Below are 15916 nucleotides of genomic sequence, written 5' to 3'. Positions count from 1 at the left end.
TGAGCGAGCTGATTGCAGAAACGGTTACAATGTGGAACAAATAGGGTGCTTTTAAAATGTTCTCACCAGTTCCAATTTGGTGGAATTGTCTTCATTAAATAAACCTTGGCTTTAAATCAGGTATTATAGAGGGTGAGACATGTTTTAATATAGAATATTCATACATCCATACGTTACACTATCTGCTTTGCGTCCTCACCTTGACCAGGAAAAAGGACACTCCGTACGTCTGCAGTGATCGGGCCAGTTTCACATACTTGACTTTCGCTTCGATCTCGGTCATCTCGCCGCAGCTTTTATGATCCTGCACACAGAAGAAGATCGAAAGACATTCTCCAGCGTCTAATTCATCATTAGTCCATCCATCCATCCATCCATCCATCCATTTTCTTAAATGATTTAGTTTAGTTTATTACTTCAAAGTGTTACACAGACATTGGCAAGGATGAGATGAAAATATTTTCATAAAAATAATTCAATAATTGTAAATAAAAATCTAAAATATTCTGAATTGCAATAAGCCAGGTCTTTCATAAATAATGAAATAATAAAATACTACGAATAAAAAATACTTACAAAATTAAAAAAAAAAAAACTTTTAAGTTCACATGAACAGTATATTTCAAGAAAACATAAGATACAAAAAATGGCCTTTAAAATCTATTTTCTTATGAATTTATCGGAAAAAGAGATATTAAACCGATACTTGACTCATTGAGACATTTTCAGCAGTAAAATTTTGTCCAGAATGATTTTTGATAACTTCATTATTACAACCTGTTGGAATAATTGCTTTATTTGAGACATTTTGTTTTGACAATTCTGCATTTATAATTTAGGCTTAATTGTATTCTATTAATTGTAAACCTGTTGTGTATTTACTTTAGTTCTGGAATAGTCGGAAAGAGGACGCCCCCTTTTGTGTCATGAAGGTTATGCAGTCTAGTTGTAATTTGGATCGCTTGGAACAGTGACTTGTGAATTCGGATCAAAATACTGTACGCTATTTGGACTCTCGTTATGGACTGTTAAATGTTGGAAAGTGCGTCAGACAACCTACCCCGATTGGAACGAGCTTGGGCTGGACATCGAAAGCAGGTAGACAACCAATCATGGCCAGAGGTCAGTAATCCAGGTCCAGAAAGTAAAAACCCTGCCACAGTTTGGCTTTAGCCACAGGTGTATCTAATCAACCAGCAGGTAAACAAGTTACTTACCAATCGGTCAAGGAGAACCTCCTGTGACTAAAGCCAAACTGTGGCAGGGTTTTTACTTTCTGGACCTGGATTACCCACCTCTGATCATGGCTCAGTTTGCTAACCAAACCCGGAAAACAGCTGAGCCATTATTGGTCGTTACCTACTTCCTTAGCACATGTGATGTCATCTTCAATCGACAGCAAGTGTAAAAATTACTTTTTAAAGGTATTAATTGTACATAAAAAAATGATTAAGTTATCAAATTCATTCTTTTACTGCTGAAAATGGTACAATGAGTCAAGTATCCCTTGAATATAATCGATTCATGGTTTTATGAATCAATATCAGGCTCGAAAAGGAAAATCGATTCGATTGAATTTTTCTTAAATGCAGCCCTACTACTAACAGTTTTATTATCGTTAATGCTCCCAACACAGCCACTAAACAATGTAGCGTACATACTTGGAATACTTTCTTCTCCGCCCCTCTTTGCTTGATGTATTCTTTCGGCAGGAATTCCTTCAGGCTAGGGGGAGAGATGACATTTTTACACGCTTGCTGTTGTTGAGCTACAGGCATTTCCCTCAACATATGAGGTCATTCTTGCCCTACTGCCTAGAGAGCAGAAAACAGTTGGAACAGCTGATAGCAGCTTGGAGTTTTCCAGTCGGGGAAATTACATACGTAAGGGAAAAACATCATCTTACATGCACAGCTGGGAAGTGAATATTTAAAAGCATTCATGGCGTCGAGAATCGTTGCAGCTGACGCATCTGATTTACAAAATTGCTTACTCCAGAAATCCAGGCTTGTGTTTGTGCTCCACGTGGGGTCCAAACTGGATCTGGGCCTGGATCCCGGCAAACTCGCAGGCTTTATCAAAGGAGACCGGGTGGGATCCATTCAATATGTCGTCCCTGGCCTGGAGGGGAGACCAGAAGAGGCGGGGAAAGTAGTACATGTAGCAGACCACCACAAAGGCACAAGAATAGATTCCAAATGCTTGTAACCGATCGTCTTCATCGGCGTATCACAGCACACTCCAACACACACGTCAGTCTTTCATCATCCTCCCTTCGCTGCCTTGCGTAATGACCATTAACGAAACGCAATCCATTTTCCAACTGTTTTTCCATTAGGCAAAAGGGTGCATTTCGCAATTGCGCCGTCTATTTAGACCGTCAACATGAAAATAAAGGCGGCGAGAAAGGGCGAAGCTTTTGTTGACATCCTTGAAAGGGTTTTGTGTGAGTGTGTACGTTGTTCTCTCCAGAGGCGAGGCCGCTTCCTCTCCTGCTTTCGAGTTTAGTGCTGCAAAATTAATGTTTGAAAAGATGAGAGCATTGCAGATAGTGAGAAAGGCCCCATCAGTGCTTTTAGCATCGGCGAGCCAACTGCAGGCTCGCACGGCACCGATGCGACTCGTTCTTATGTCTCATTACTTAAGTGAACAATTAGTCGGCGGCTTACGACTGTAATGAGGACAACAATCTCCCGCGCTGGTGCTCGTTGAGTCCTTTCCCCAGCGCAGTGCACAGTGGAGCACATAAGCTCTTGCAGACTGGGATGTTCGAAAATGATCCCTCACGCATGCTATCATCTGTGACGCGCTCTCCAGTGCATTGTTATGTGTGAGGCTGAAGATAACGGTTTGCAATTGCATTGTAGGGCTGAAGGATGAATCACATTCAAATTGGCAATGTAGTAAAATACCATTTTCAAACTTTGAAATAATCATACTGTATATTAAAACATAATTGCATAATAAATCATCATTGCAATATTGAGTAATAAAAAAAAATGTCTCTGTATCAGACTCAGCCAAAGTAAGAACAATTGTTTGTACTTTCTCACATCGAAAGGTGATTTTAGTATTTTGAGCACTTTAATCGACTACACCTAATTAATTAATTCACTCCCAACCATTTTCGTTTTTTTGTTTTTTTTGTTTTTGTTTTTTTTACTAGATTTTGTCTGATTTTGCAAGGCCCACAGAATATTGTGTTCTATTGTTCTAAAAACATAGTTAAGTTTCATCATTATTCGCAAACCTGTTTAAAAACAATGGGGAAATTAGCTTTTTTTGCAGCATGGTCCTTGTTGATCTCTTATACTCTGTTGCCACTTGCTGGCTGTTTTTTGTAATAACTACCATTGCTTTAAGCATCCTCTTGAGGTCAGAGTCTGCATCAAAGCCTTCTGTTCCTTCCGTTTATGGGACCATGGCAATATTTTAAATAGAACGTTTTTACACGTTTTTGGGTGCAAATGAGTTAAAAAAATATTTTATTTATATTTTCCATTGCTTATACTTACACACGTCACAATAAACTTATACTTATTTCAATTATCTATTTATTTTATTTATTTATTTATGGTACTATAGGTACTATACCTTGTTCACATTTTACAAAAGAAAATATGTTACGGCATTGTTTGTGTTCCACGATTTGTTCTTTAAAGAGTTATAACACTCATTAGCCCATCTATGACGTTTTCCTTGACAAGTTAGCGTTAAGCTAGCAGACGAACGGCAACATTGTTTATTTTAAATTTAAAAAATAAATTAATATATAATTTGCTTTTTATTTTTATTTTTTATTTTTATTTTTATTTTTTATTTTACGTGGAAATGCCAATGCGGGGTAAACATTTTTGACCGGCTCTTACGTTTAAACGTATTTGCGAGTACATTCAAATGTATTTAAATAAGTTTGAATACGTTACAAACATATTTTCCCATAATGCCACGGGGTATTACTTGCGCATGTGCGAGTGAACCCCCCCCCACAAGATGCCCGGAATTTAAGTAAAAACAAAACAAAACATTGTTTATGTGTAACTTTTAGGATTTATGTCTGAAATGTATTATTTAGGATCACCTTTTTTTCCCACATTATGGGAAAATATTCTATATTTGTAGCATTTAGCCTAAAAGTACATTCCAACATACTCGTCAAATCGCTGTATTATATTTCATTGAGTGCAAGGGATAATAGTCACTGACTCAATACTTAACAGGAACATGTGACCGATCAAAGCATTCCAGAGCGGATCGGAATTTTCTCTTGGCAGATGTGGGAAGTGACAGAGCACTGTGGTTGTTTGGCTTTTTGACCTGAGCTTCACAAAAGGAAGTGTATGTAGCACAAGACATCACAAACGATGACGCAAAGAGCCTGAGGTCACCCAGCACCGTGGTGTACAAATATAGAAATGCTGAAACAGGGATACCCGAAGCAACTGACAGCAGAGCTCGCTCAGCATACTTCTACAGACAGTCAATAAGCAGGGAAAGGACTTTAATATTTTGTTGTGCAAGAAAATCATTTTAAATTATTTTTGTATATACATTTATATTTCCCTTTTTTATAATTTTATGCAACTGTAAAGCACTATGAATTTCCCTTGTGTATGAATTGTGATTTCAACAAAAACTTACTTAGTCCTACTTATATACTAAATTAAAAAAAAAAAAATATATATATATATATATATATATATATATATTTTTTTTTTTTTTTTTTTTTCCATATATAATACGTTAAACTACAGGGCACGCACCTCTCCACAAAGACGATTCATTACGGTTTTCGAAGATGGTTCAATTTGAAAGTGGAACGCTTCAATTCGGTTTGCCTCAGTGGGATTATGATTCGATTCGGTATGGTATGATGCAATTATTATTTTGTTGTCATTTCACATACATTCAAAATAACTTGTCAGGACTGTAAAAGTGTAGTTTCCTTCTAACTTAAATATCTCCAATAAAAGAAGATTCAATACATATCTCGATATATGATAAATTGGAACAATTCGAATTAGTTTGGTTTGATGCACACATCTTCTAAAGAAAAAAAAAAAAACATTCCGCTTCTCACCAGTTGTTGGTACATCTCAATCAGATACGGTAATACAGAAAACAACAAAATCAATTTATTTGATGGATCAATGTAAGAATAGCTTGAATAGTAGATAGTTTTGTCATACTGTACTTTTAGTTTGTTTAATATAAAGTTTTATTTTATAGAAATATTGGATACATATCGCATGTTTTTTATATGCTAACTGGCAAATTCCTCACAGGCAAGTAAAATATTCAGTAATATTTGTACAGGACATTTTTTTTCCATTCAGTCCCTTGCGATAAATAAGCAAACTGAACTGATTTTATATAAAACTCATAAAAATTATGACATTAAATATTTGAGTGTTATTATAACTTCTCATGCTATATTTCTTTTCTCCAAGTAGCCCCTTTGGAACAAAAACTGATGAACTGTGGAAAATGAAGTTATTCTTAGCTGACAAATTCCCGCAGTAATTCCTCATCTGGCCCAGCTTTTCTAATAAAAGATCTTGTCACGACCAGTTTGCTGTGGGAATTGGCTAAAATTAGGCAACAGAGTGGAAGCTGCAGAGTAGTACTCTCGGGTGAAGTTATTGCCATGCCGGCTTATCCTGTTCTTAACGCAAAGACATGACAAAGTGGTTACGTGGTAGGAGGGATGAGGCCTCCACTGGCAGAATGTCCAATGTGTGTTGACATTGGACAGCATCTTAGCTAATGGTTGAGTCATCACAATGGAGAGGCAAAAAAGATCTGCATCAACAAGAGTTCTTGAAAATAACACAAATGAGGAAGACTGACGTCAGAGGGGGGAACAAAGGGAGCGATTGCTTGAAAATTGTGGAAAAAAGGGTGCAGCAAAGAAAAGAATCACAGTAATGGAAGCCCGGGGTTTGTTCCACTTGGATAATGATCTCTCTTCTGGGTCTTTCTGGCATTTTTAACACTATGTCAAATTACAGCCTCTCCGATGTGAAGAGCTGACAAAATCTGCCAGCGCAACAATCAGAGTGTGTTGTAGACAATGAGGCAGAGATAAATGGAGAAGGGCAACAGTGAGGAAGGGGCAGGAGGCGGAGTTGTTGTTGTGAGAGGAAATATGACTCTGCGTTGTGAGCGTGATCTCCACTGTGCAGCGGTGTGTGTGTGTGCGTGTGCCAGGGCGGGGATGCGTGTGCGATTATGTCAGAGCGTGTGGGAGATAGAGAGGGAGTGGACACATGAACTGGAAGGGAAGGAAGCGGAGGGTAAGAAAAATATTGAGGCAAAAACATGAGAGATGAGAACAGCAGGCAAGCTGGCTAAACGTAAAGGGATGAAGTAACACTTTGGTTTTCTTGCCTCTTTAGTTCCGCAGTCAAACTAATGATCTTGAAATGGACATTTAGCTTGTTAAGTCTTAATTATTGTCATGATACAGACTTGGAAGTAATAAATTGCATCTTTGTCTTTGCCATGACAACACTTGATTACCTGTTTTTAGAATATAGAATAGCAGTGAACCAGGCTGTACACGTTTCATGTCGTTAGCGCTATAGTTAGCATCAGTGCTCATGTTATTGTTCAGTGTTGCGCATGCTACACTGTAGCTACACTCCTAGACAGTGTTTGTTGACTGATAAATGTAAAGTGGAATATGGCAATGTTAGCATATAGTGAGATCTCGCATTAGCAAAGTTGTACCATATTTTTGGGGCTATAAGTAACGCTTTTTTTCCCTCATAATTTGAATGGTCTTGCGACTTAGACTCAGTCGTGACTTGTATACAGTATATTAAAATCAGAGTTTGGACTCGTAACCACAATCCCCATTCCCCTAAGATGAAAAAGATATAAAAAGAAGAAGAAAAAGATGAAAGAGAACAAGAAGAAGGAGGAGGAGGAGGAGGAAGAAGAAGAAGGAACAGGAGATGAAGGAAAAGAAGAAGAAGAAGGAAGAAGAAGGAAGTTGAAGAAGAGAAGAATGACAAAGAAGCTAGAAGAAGAAGGAAGATGAAGGGAAAGAAGAAGACGAAGAAGATATAAGAAGAAGAAGGAAAAGAAGAGTTCTGTTTGATTTGGATGTTGACTTTGGAATTAATAAATGGAAAAAAGAAGAAGAAGAAGGAAAAGAAGACGAAGGAAAAGAAGAAGAAGAAGAAGATGGAGAAGATGATGAAGTATCCACCACAACAAGGATTCCGATTTACTATTTACAGCAGCAAAAGGTGAAATAATTGACCTTTCTTTGGCCACAATGCGACGTAGGATTCTAGTTAATGTAAGCCATTTTAAACTAAAAAGAAAAATGTTTCCGTAGTCACGACCGGATATTTCAAATCCAACCAGAACTCGTTCGCCGTCGTCAAAATGATTAGGGAATGGGGATTTGGGGAGTCCAAACTTGTTCTTAATCATGTAAAATAGATTTCCAGTAAAAATATTTCCAGTCTGACTTGTTTTTTTTTTTTCTTGTTTTTTTTAATCTTCACAACTAATGTTTTTTGACTGATGTGAGTTAAACTATGGAGTGACTTATAGTTTGAAATATACGGTAACTCTGGACGGGTTCATGGATGGATGGATGGATGGATGGATGGTCTTACCACATTCTAAAAACACACGTTTAGTTCATGGAGGCCTCTCTAGATCATCCGTTTTTGTGTGCATGAATGGTGGTTTGTCAATATATGCCCTGCTACTGATTGGTTGGCAACCAGTTCACGGTGTACCATCTCCCTTTTTGGTCAAAGTCAGCTGACCCTTGACCCTGAAGAGGATGCATGATAAATCAATCAATGGACAAATGTTTTTTGTTCTAATTAACAGTGGTAAAGTCATTTTCAAACTTAAGACATGCCTAGTCGGAGAACATTTGATGCTTCCTAACAGATTGAGTAGCTTTAGCTTCTTTTCTTTTGAAAGATGCCTTTGTTGCTAAATTTTCATTGACTGATGTTCTATTTACAACATTGGCTCAATATAAAGTGCACAACTGCAAGGAGAGTCACGGAGCAAAAAAAAAAAAAAAGCACGAAAACGTTGTTTACAACTACTTTAACTTTACTTTGAAAGCAGAATCCTTTTTCTCTGTTGCAACTATTTGTTCCATGCACGAGCGTCTGCTGCTTCGTGAGTGTCAGTGGGATACTGTTCTCCCCGGGGAGGAGAGGCTAATGGGAGTGTGGTGATGTGAGCAGAGTGCAAACTCTGATGAGTAGCTAACACCCCTCGGGGAACCCTTCAGTGACTGCAGGGCGCCCGCCATTTATAAACATTGGTCGACCCACACTTCTACAAGACTAGAAAAAAATGAAAGAAAAAGAACTAGACTGGATGTTCTTACAAAGATTATCTTCATCTTGCAAGATTAGTCATTAAGTTGTCTCCTTAGACATCCACAAATTACAGTACATCTTCCCACAAGACATATTAAACAGTCTGTCACAGTGTCTGGCAACTTTATTTTCTCATCTGCCCATGTGGTACTCGTAATTGCTTCTCTGCTAAAGTGCTACTGCGTTAAAATGTCCTCTCTCATATTGTTGTTGTTAAACTACATGGACTGTAAATGGCGTATATTTGGCTGGATGTACACTTTAGGACTTCATGCCCAATTCTAATTTGGTGCCAATCGGGGTTAGAATCTGTAAACTTCTTGTGTGAATCCAAGTATAAGTCTTACCTGCACGTAAAGCAGGTTGAGCTGAACGGGGTCCCGCGAGTCCACGTTCTGGTCTGAATAGAAGAACTTGCGTCGAAGCAGCAGCGTCTCGCTTTCCTCCACCCCTTGCTCTCGGAAGGTCCTGCTGTGGTCCAGCCAGTTCACTGCCCGATCAAAACACATTGCGTTGGCGCGCACGTTCAAATATACTGAGGGTGAAATTAACCAGGCATCGACACTAGAGGTGGAAATCTTTGATTTGATTCAGATTTTTGGGTCTATGATTCGATTTAGAATGGATTTTCAATTCAAAATTGAGAATGATTTCTGCTTCAATCTACGGTTGTGCAAAGAATCGTCATGATCATGATCTGCTTTGCAAGACATAATGACAAATCGAGACATTAAAGTGGCATTGTTTTTTTTTTGTTGCTTTTTTTAAAACATTTATTAATTTTGAATTGTAAGGAAAGTACCCTTTTCCACAAAAACAGCTTGCGGACCACAACTGCTATATATATATATATATATATATATATATATATATATATATATATATATTAGGGGTGTTAAAAAAATCGATTCGGCGATATATCGCGATACTACATCGCGCGATTCTCGAATCGATTCAATAATAGGCAAAATCGATTTTTTTTTTTTTTTTTTTTTTTTTTTTTTTTAGGATTCACACCTTAAGCATGGAAGAATGTTATATGAACGGAACATTAAGCCTTAATATTTTTATTTTAATGCTGTTTAAACATGAAACAGATTACAACCTCTATAAGACTGAAATTTCAGATAAATAAATAATACATTTTCATATAAATCTTACACTCTACAAGCTTACTGATTAGTATTTTCTAAATTTGAATGAAAAAAAATCGCAACAATCGACTTATAAATTCGTATCTGGATTAATCGGTATCGAATCGAATCGTGACCTGTGAATCGTGATACGAATCGAATCGTCAGGTACGAGGCAATTCACACCCCTAATATATATATATATATATATATATATATATATATATATATATATATATATATATATAGAGCATAAGTAGCTATATATTTTCTAGCTTTTATAGTATTAAATAAATAAAAAATGTCTTGGGATGTTTAATATCAATTCTAATTCTTAGTAAATGAGAGTGTTGATACTTTTGTGAATCGATTTTTTTTTTTTTTTGACACACCTCTAATAAACACACCATGTATAATCCTGAATTAATAGTGATATCGTCAAAATCATTTTCAGGGTGCAACTAGTGGAAATTAAAGCAAATTGTACAATTTATATTCGGTGTTGCATGTTTTGTAATTGGCATTCTCTTGAAATGATAAGCCGTTTATTTCATTAAACCGTCTTTCACTAAATTGAAATTAAGAATGGCCGAGTACCAATACCCTGTATCGCTATCAGGCTAACACCCGGCCTTATTTCACGGTATTGGTAGTCGTGACGGCGGGCGATTGTGGCAATTTTACGATGAGGAACTAGAAATGAGAAGAATAGAAAATTGCCATTAATTTCATCCAATTTTAAGGAAAAATGCTTAAAGTTTTATGTATCGAAAGAACTCGTGGTTGCTCAAGAGTTGAGTACTCAATTTAAAAAGAAAAAACAAGCCTAATTGAAATTGAAAAGAGTGAAGCTAAAACATGTACAAATCATGGGGTTCAGTCTTATGTTAATATCAGCAGTATAGACATAGGCAAGAGATGACAAAATAAGGTATGGGGAAAATATTAACTGTACAATTGTCTTCACTATGGTGGTATAGTTGAATGTTTTTGTGCAGAAATACAGTAAGATAACTGAATATCGACTTGACGGATGGAAATTGAGTCCGATACAATTCCAATCATTTTGATAGTGTCGCGGCTGGTGTCGTGCAATAATCCTATTGAATCGGATGACACTTACAATCGTCGTCTGTATGCAACTTGGCTTTGAGCTTCTCCATCTTGCGCTCGTCTCGCAGTAACAGCGGTCGCTCTTTTTTCAGCGTTCCCATCCCGTCCTCCTTCTTGTCCTCCGACACCTCCTGAATGAGCGAGTACTCCTCATAGTTGGTGATTCCTGAAAGCAGGAAGTCAGTCACGGGGTGATTCTCACAGGAGGAGATGCCTTTTAGAGGCTCGTGTTGACGGTGGGGAAAAAAAATGCTCGTCTGTTTTGTTCTTTTCCCATTTCTCAGTGTGTTTTTTTTTTTTTTTCACACTGAAGTATGTGCATGAAATAGTAATTTAGCCACACAAAGTTATGAAGCCACTGCTGCAAGGTTGCTGTGTAATGGACAGATGGGTGCAGCTTTACAAGAAACAGTAAGGTTGATGCTTGGGATAAAGCTACATGATAGACAGGGATAGTTGTGATTTCATTTTATTTTGGCCTGGGGATGCGCTACAAAAACATTCTGAAAACGCTGTTGCAAGAATCAGTATTGCCAAGGAGCATTAAAATAGACTACTGACAACTAGGTTGCTCTCACAGCAACATCGTTCAAGACGTCAAATACTAACTAGGTGATGCACAGACTAGTTGACTAGTCTTCTTGTCGACTTCTCCAAAAGGACATTGACTATTCACACGTTTTTAGTTTGTGGAGGAGGCAACAAATGTGTGCACTGAGGGAAATGAGACCATCATCTTAATTGATTTAAATTGTCCTCTCTTTTTTTTTTTTTTTTACGTGCAGCTTGGGGACTGAGGGAGAACCAGTCAAAAAAAAAAAAAAAAAAAAAAAAAGACAAGCCAGGCTCGGAGAGGATCATAGTGGTAGGAGAGCGGGAAATTATTCCATCATGCTATGATTATTTACATGTATCTATTAACTTTCTTTACCGCTAATCCTAATTAGGGTCACAGCTGGAGGGAAAAAAATAAATGCAATTTTTCACCATGTAGAACCCACTGCTGTGGCGCCAGCGTGTACTTATTAGCCCCAAAGACAATATGAGTAGTAGTAGTAGTAGTAGTGGTCTATTCTAAAAATAGCTTGACACTGTCACATAAAAAGAATGTCAACATTTATTTATTTACTAAACTTTACTTGGTACATGTTTGTTAATGTACCAAATATTCTACATTTTGCTTAAAAATAAAATAGATTGTGTTCAATCGCTTGGTAAAAATAAATAAATAAATAGATAAATAAATAAATAAATAAATAAATAAATAAATAAATAAATAACATCTTTTTGTTTTTCCAAATATTTCAAATTGACATTTTAGCTCAAGGTTAGCATACCATCCAAATCTAATATTAACCCATGCCTCACTGGAACACACACGAGTAGCTGCTCAATTATGGAAAAAAAGAATAATCACGATTATTTTGGCAATAATTGAAATCACGATTATTAAAAGAATTATTTATTTTTTGGTACAAAACAAGAAAATGTTTAAGCATTTAAAAATATGAAGACCAATTTAAAAAAAAATGTAAAAGTTCCTTTTGGATGAAACATAATAATAATAATAATAATAATAATAATAATAATAATAATTATTATTATTATTATTATTATTTATTAATTAATTAATTCATTAATTAATTAATTAATTTATTTATTCATATTGGCAAAAATTTGAAGTTGGAGTGCAGCATGTGCACTGTGCAGTACGATAATTTATTTTTTGATACAAAACAAGAAAATGTTTAAACTATTTTTTTTTTTAATATTAAGACAAATAATATTCTTTGAAACACTAATTATGCAAGTTCTTTTTGGATGAAACAAAATTGATGAAATTAGTTATTTTAAAATAAAAAAAAAAGGCGTAAATGTATAAATTTAAACAACTCAAAAATATTATTAATAATCTTTTTTATTTAACGATTATGCTAATTTTGTAATTGTGTAGTGTAATAATTGAAATTGTAATTGAATTTCGATTAATTGCACAGCCCTGCACACTAGTATTTCACATGCACCTTTTTACCAATTTTGTGGCCTCAAATTCAGCATTTTGTGCACACGTTATATCTATAATTGTTTTCCCATGTCATCATGTCTGAGTTTTTTTTAACACAGGACATTGAACTCTAAACAGACATTTTCCAATATTGCTATTTGGCAAATCCTCTGTGAACGTGATAGCAAGCCATTGTAATTAAACGTGACAAGAGAAAGGAAAGAAAAGTTGTCTAGGCCGTAGGAGAAACACTTCATCTTCTCCATGTGATAAATGGAACCCATTTTCCAAACAAGAGGCGATAAGGACTTTTTTCCAGTGTAGCGACAACACTTCTGCTACTTAACAAATGCTGCTGTCCGAGAACAGACGGAACAACACATGATAAAACACTCTCCATGTGCTAACTGCTACGCATAGGACTAAAAATAAAATAGATCATGAATAAATTAAGCGTTGGACGAGGGTCGAAAAAGATTCTTATTAACCGCAGCAGGGGAGGATAATCACTCACCTATTCGACTGCAGATGGTGACAAGAAGCTCCCCGACCGTTTTGGAGTCGTCCACCATGATGGTCTTCACCGCGCCGTCGAGCATTTTGATCTTCTGCGGTCTTTGTTTCTTCTTATACTCCAAAATATCCTGCCAGGATAAAAAGAGCAAAAATGTTTCTCAGCAGAGGAATATCGGGCATGGCACACTGTAAAATTGTAAAGCACATTAACAGATACATGAACAGTGACAGTTCTCCACCTCACGCTGTACTACTTAATCTTACTCCGTTTCGTAGCATGTAGTAATCCAGGGTTCTCCCAGACTCCAGCCAGATTCCTTTCCTGGGATCATCGTCAGACAGGAAAAGACCATAATCGGAGGCTGGAGCACGGCACAAAGGGAAACAATGAACGTCCATGTAGATACAAATAAATGAATTAAATTTGGATCCACTCAGTTGTATGTGAGTTAACCTTGTCCGGACTGGGCTTCTGGGACGCGTTCCCGGATGATCCTGCAGGCATCGTACACAGGCGTGGACGGCTCAAATTGCATCGTCTTGACCACGTTGCATTGGCGCACGCAGATCTTTAGTGACAAAGCCACCATCTTGGAGGGTATAATGGCCGCGCTGACCTACACACCTAAAAAGTGGAAAATTGGCTGTCATCATAAGTTCCACTTTTACAATGGAGGACTACACTGTAAAAAGAAACTAAAATACCAGCATTTCACAATATTATAGCAGTATTATTTGACATGAATTTGTTGCAATTAATTTCCCTGTAATATCCCAATCCACAAACGATGAGCATTTTACAGCATTTAACTGTTTACAGTAAAATTCGCCAATCAAAAAACCTTGTTATATCACAACAAGGTCAGTAAAATCACAGCAACACAGTAAAAATGCAAGGATTTCACACCATTAGACAGTGTTATTACAGTATAATATTTGTATTCAAATATTCCCTGGTGAGTCACATGATGTAACCAAACTTGGTACTGAACCTGAAGACGGTATTTCCCTTTTTAAAGGCATCATATTTTGAAGTTTCTTGCGTGATTAATGAAATAAAAATCAACGACAAAGCTGCTTCCCAACCCTTTCTGTAGAGCTGATGGATTCTTAGATTGGAAAAAATATGAATCATCAGTGAATGAGGGGAGAAATTATCTTTTGCCCATGTTTGAGTTATGACATGAAATCCAAATATGTCAAATTTTAAGGTGAAGAAAGTTATACTTTTTGGTAAAAGTATTGAGATTAAAGCTTTTGAGAAAAAAAAACATAATTAGAAAAACTTTGATTATAAATTCCCCTGTAATATTATGATAAACACCTGTATAAACTACAGCGTTATTAGAGTTTTAGAGCAAGTTGACTGTTCTTTTACAGTAAAATCCTGCAATCAAAAACCCTGTTATATCACAACAAGGTCTGTAATATCATAGCAACATTTTATTAAACAATGTATTGTATTAATACAATAAATTGTATTAAACAATGTAAGGATTTCACAGTATTTTTACAATATAATATTTGGTTATGTTTGAGGTGTGACATGATATCCAAATATGCTGTTAATTAAAACGTCAATTTCAAGGTGAAGAAAGTCATACTTTTTGGTAAAACCGTCGAGATAAAAGCTTTGTAAAAAAAAATGTAATTAGACAAACTTACAGTATAGTAAGTTGCAGTTACATTATACAGTTGTGCTTTTACAACAACAGATCTGAAATTACAGTAAATTGATGAGTACATTTCCTTACTGTGAAAGTCATGCAAAACATATCCAAGTTTATTCTCTTAAGTGTGCCCAGATGACATTTAATTGCACATTTAAAAATGCGAAACAGAGAAGGAATAAACACCCCGAGGGAAACAATAAATCATTTCAGGTATGCCCCTGCAGTCATTTCTATCCGGAAAATTGAATTTGTGTTGTGCACCTCCATTCACCTCACCCCACCATGCGCATGTACAAATAGCCAAAACAAGGTACATAACATTACAGATAAACTTTCAGCTGGGAAAATAAGGGAAAACCTTTATAATATGTGCAAGAATAACCGGAACAAAAACAAAGAAAATGACATTCCTCCACCAGCAGCACATCATTATTTGCTGCAAGCCTGCTCACTACCCCGCGAGCGAGACAAATTAGTGGCTGTTTTGTCACATTCTGCAACACAGGTCAAGCGGCTCAGGGCTTCAGAGACTTATATGGGCAAATAAGGGGAGAAAAAAAAAAAGACCTTTTCTCCTTGGCCACCTTTACCTTAAGCTTCGCTCAACCATGCACTAAATTACTGGTTATTATAAATATACTTATCCAGATCACAAGCACTTTACTGTGGAGGACCCAAACTGCCAAAATTCCAAATAAATAAATGACTAAAATAAACAAAATGAATGACTAATAGTGAAAATAAAAATGAATATAAAAAAAAATTATTATTATTTGAAAATTATATCCAAAAAATAAATATAAATGGAAATAAATCAGTTTTTATTTTCACTTTTATTTATTTATTTAATCATTTATTGATTTTAGTCATTTATTTATTTATTTAGTCGTTTATTTATTTTGAATTTTTTTTGCAGTTTTGGGCCGGCAAGACTTCCTTGTTGGTCGAGCTGCTCACTTGACCAATAACAGGCAGTTTGCAATGACAAGACACGCTTAGGACCGCCCCTTCATTTGAATAACTTGGCAGTATGGCCCAAAACTGCCAAAATTCAAAATAAATAAATGACTAAATTAATAAATAAACAACTAAATGAATAGAAAAATAAAT

The 15916-nt window shown here is 36.1% G+C and overlaps 2 protein-coding genes across 11 annotated transcripts in view; one reads left to right on the top strand and one right to left on the bottom strand.

Annotated features, from left to right (window-relative positions):
• The window catches only part of tln2b (talin 2b), a 122023-nt gene that overhangs the window by 62139 nt on the left and 43968 nt on the right, over positions 1-15916 (bottom strand). For all 5 annotated transcript variants that reach the window (XM_077516879.1, XM_077516878.1, XM_077516881.1 and 2 more), the window contains exons 2-9: positions 13588-13758; positions 13398-13495; positions 13132-13261; positions 10623-10778; positions 8714-8856; positions 1994-2121; positions 1662-1725; positions 200-304 (exon numbers count right to left, since the gene is read on the bottom strand). In XM_077516879.1, the coding sequence (XP_077373005.1) occupies positions 200-304; positions 1662-1725; positions 1994-2121; positions 8714-8856; positions 10623-10778; positions 13132-13261; positions 13398-13495; positions 13588-13723 (960 nt within the window). In that variant the 5' untranslated portion in view covers positions 13724-13758. The remainder of the gene's footprint in view (positions 1-199; positions 305-1661; positions 1726-1993; positions 2122-8713; positions 8857-10622; positions 10779-13131; positions 13262-13397; positions 13496-13587; positions 13759-15916) is intronic.
• c2cd4a (C2 calcium dependent domain containing 4A) overlaps positions 6184-15916 on the top strand; it is a 49966-nt gene continuing 40233 nt past the window's right edge. For 2 of the 6 annotated variants that reach the window (XM_077516885.1, XM_077516884.1), the window contains exon 1: positions 6184-6296. The gene's annotated coding sequence lies outside the window, so the exon portion shown is untranslated. The remainder of the gene's footprint in view (positions 6297-15916) is intronic. The other 4 variants (XM_077516887.1, XM_077516886.1, XM_077516889.1 and 1 more) reach the window with 3 other exon arrangements.

This window comes from Festucalex cinctus, chromosome 3 (genome assembly GCF_051991245.1).
Source record: "Festucalex cinctus isolate MCC-2025b chromosome 3, RoL_Fcin_1.0, whole genome shotgun sequence".
Taxonomy (NCBI): domain Eukaryota; kingdom Metazoa; phylum Chordata; class Actinopteri; order Syngnathiformes; family Syngnathidae; genus Festucalex; species Festucalex cinctus.
Note: the sequence above shows the minus strand (reverse complement) of the source record. Positions and strands in the feature narration are given on the sequence as shown.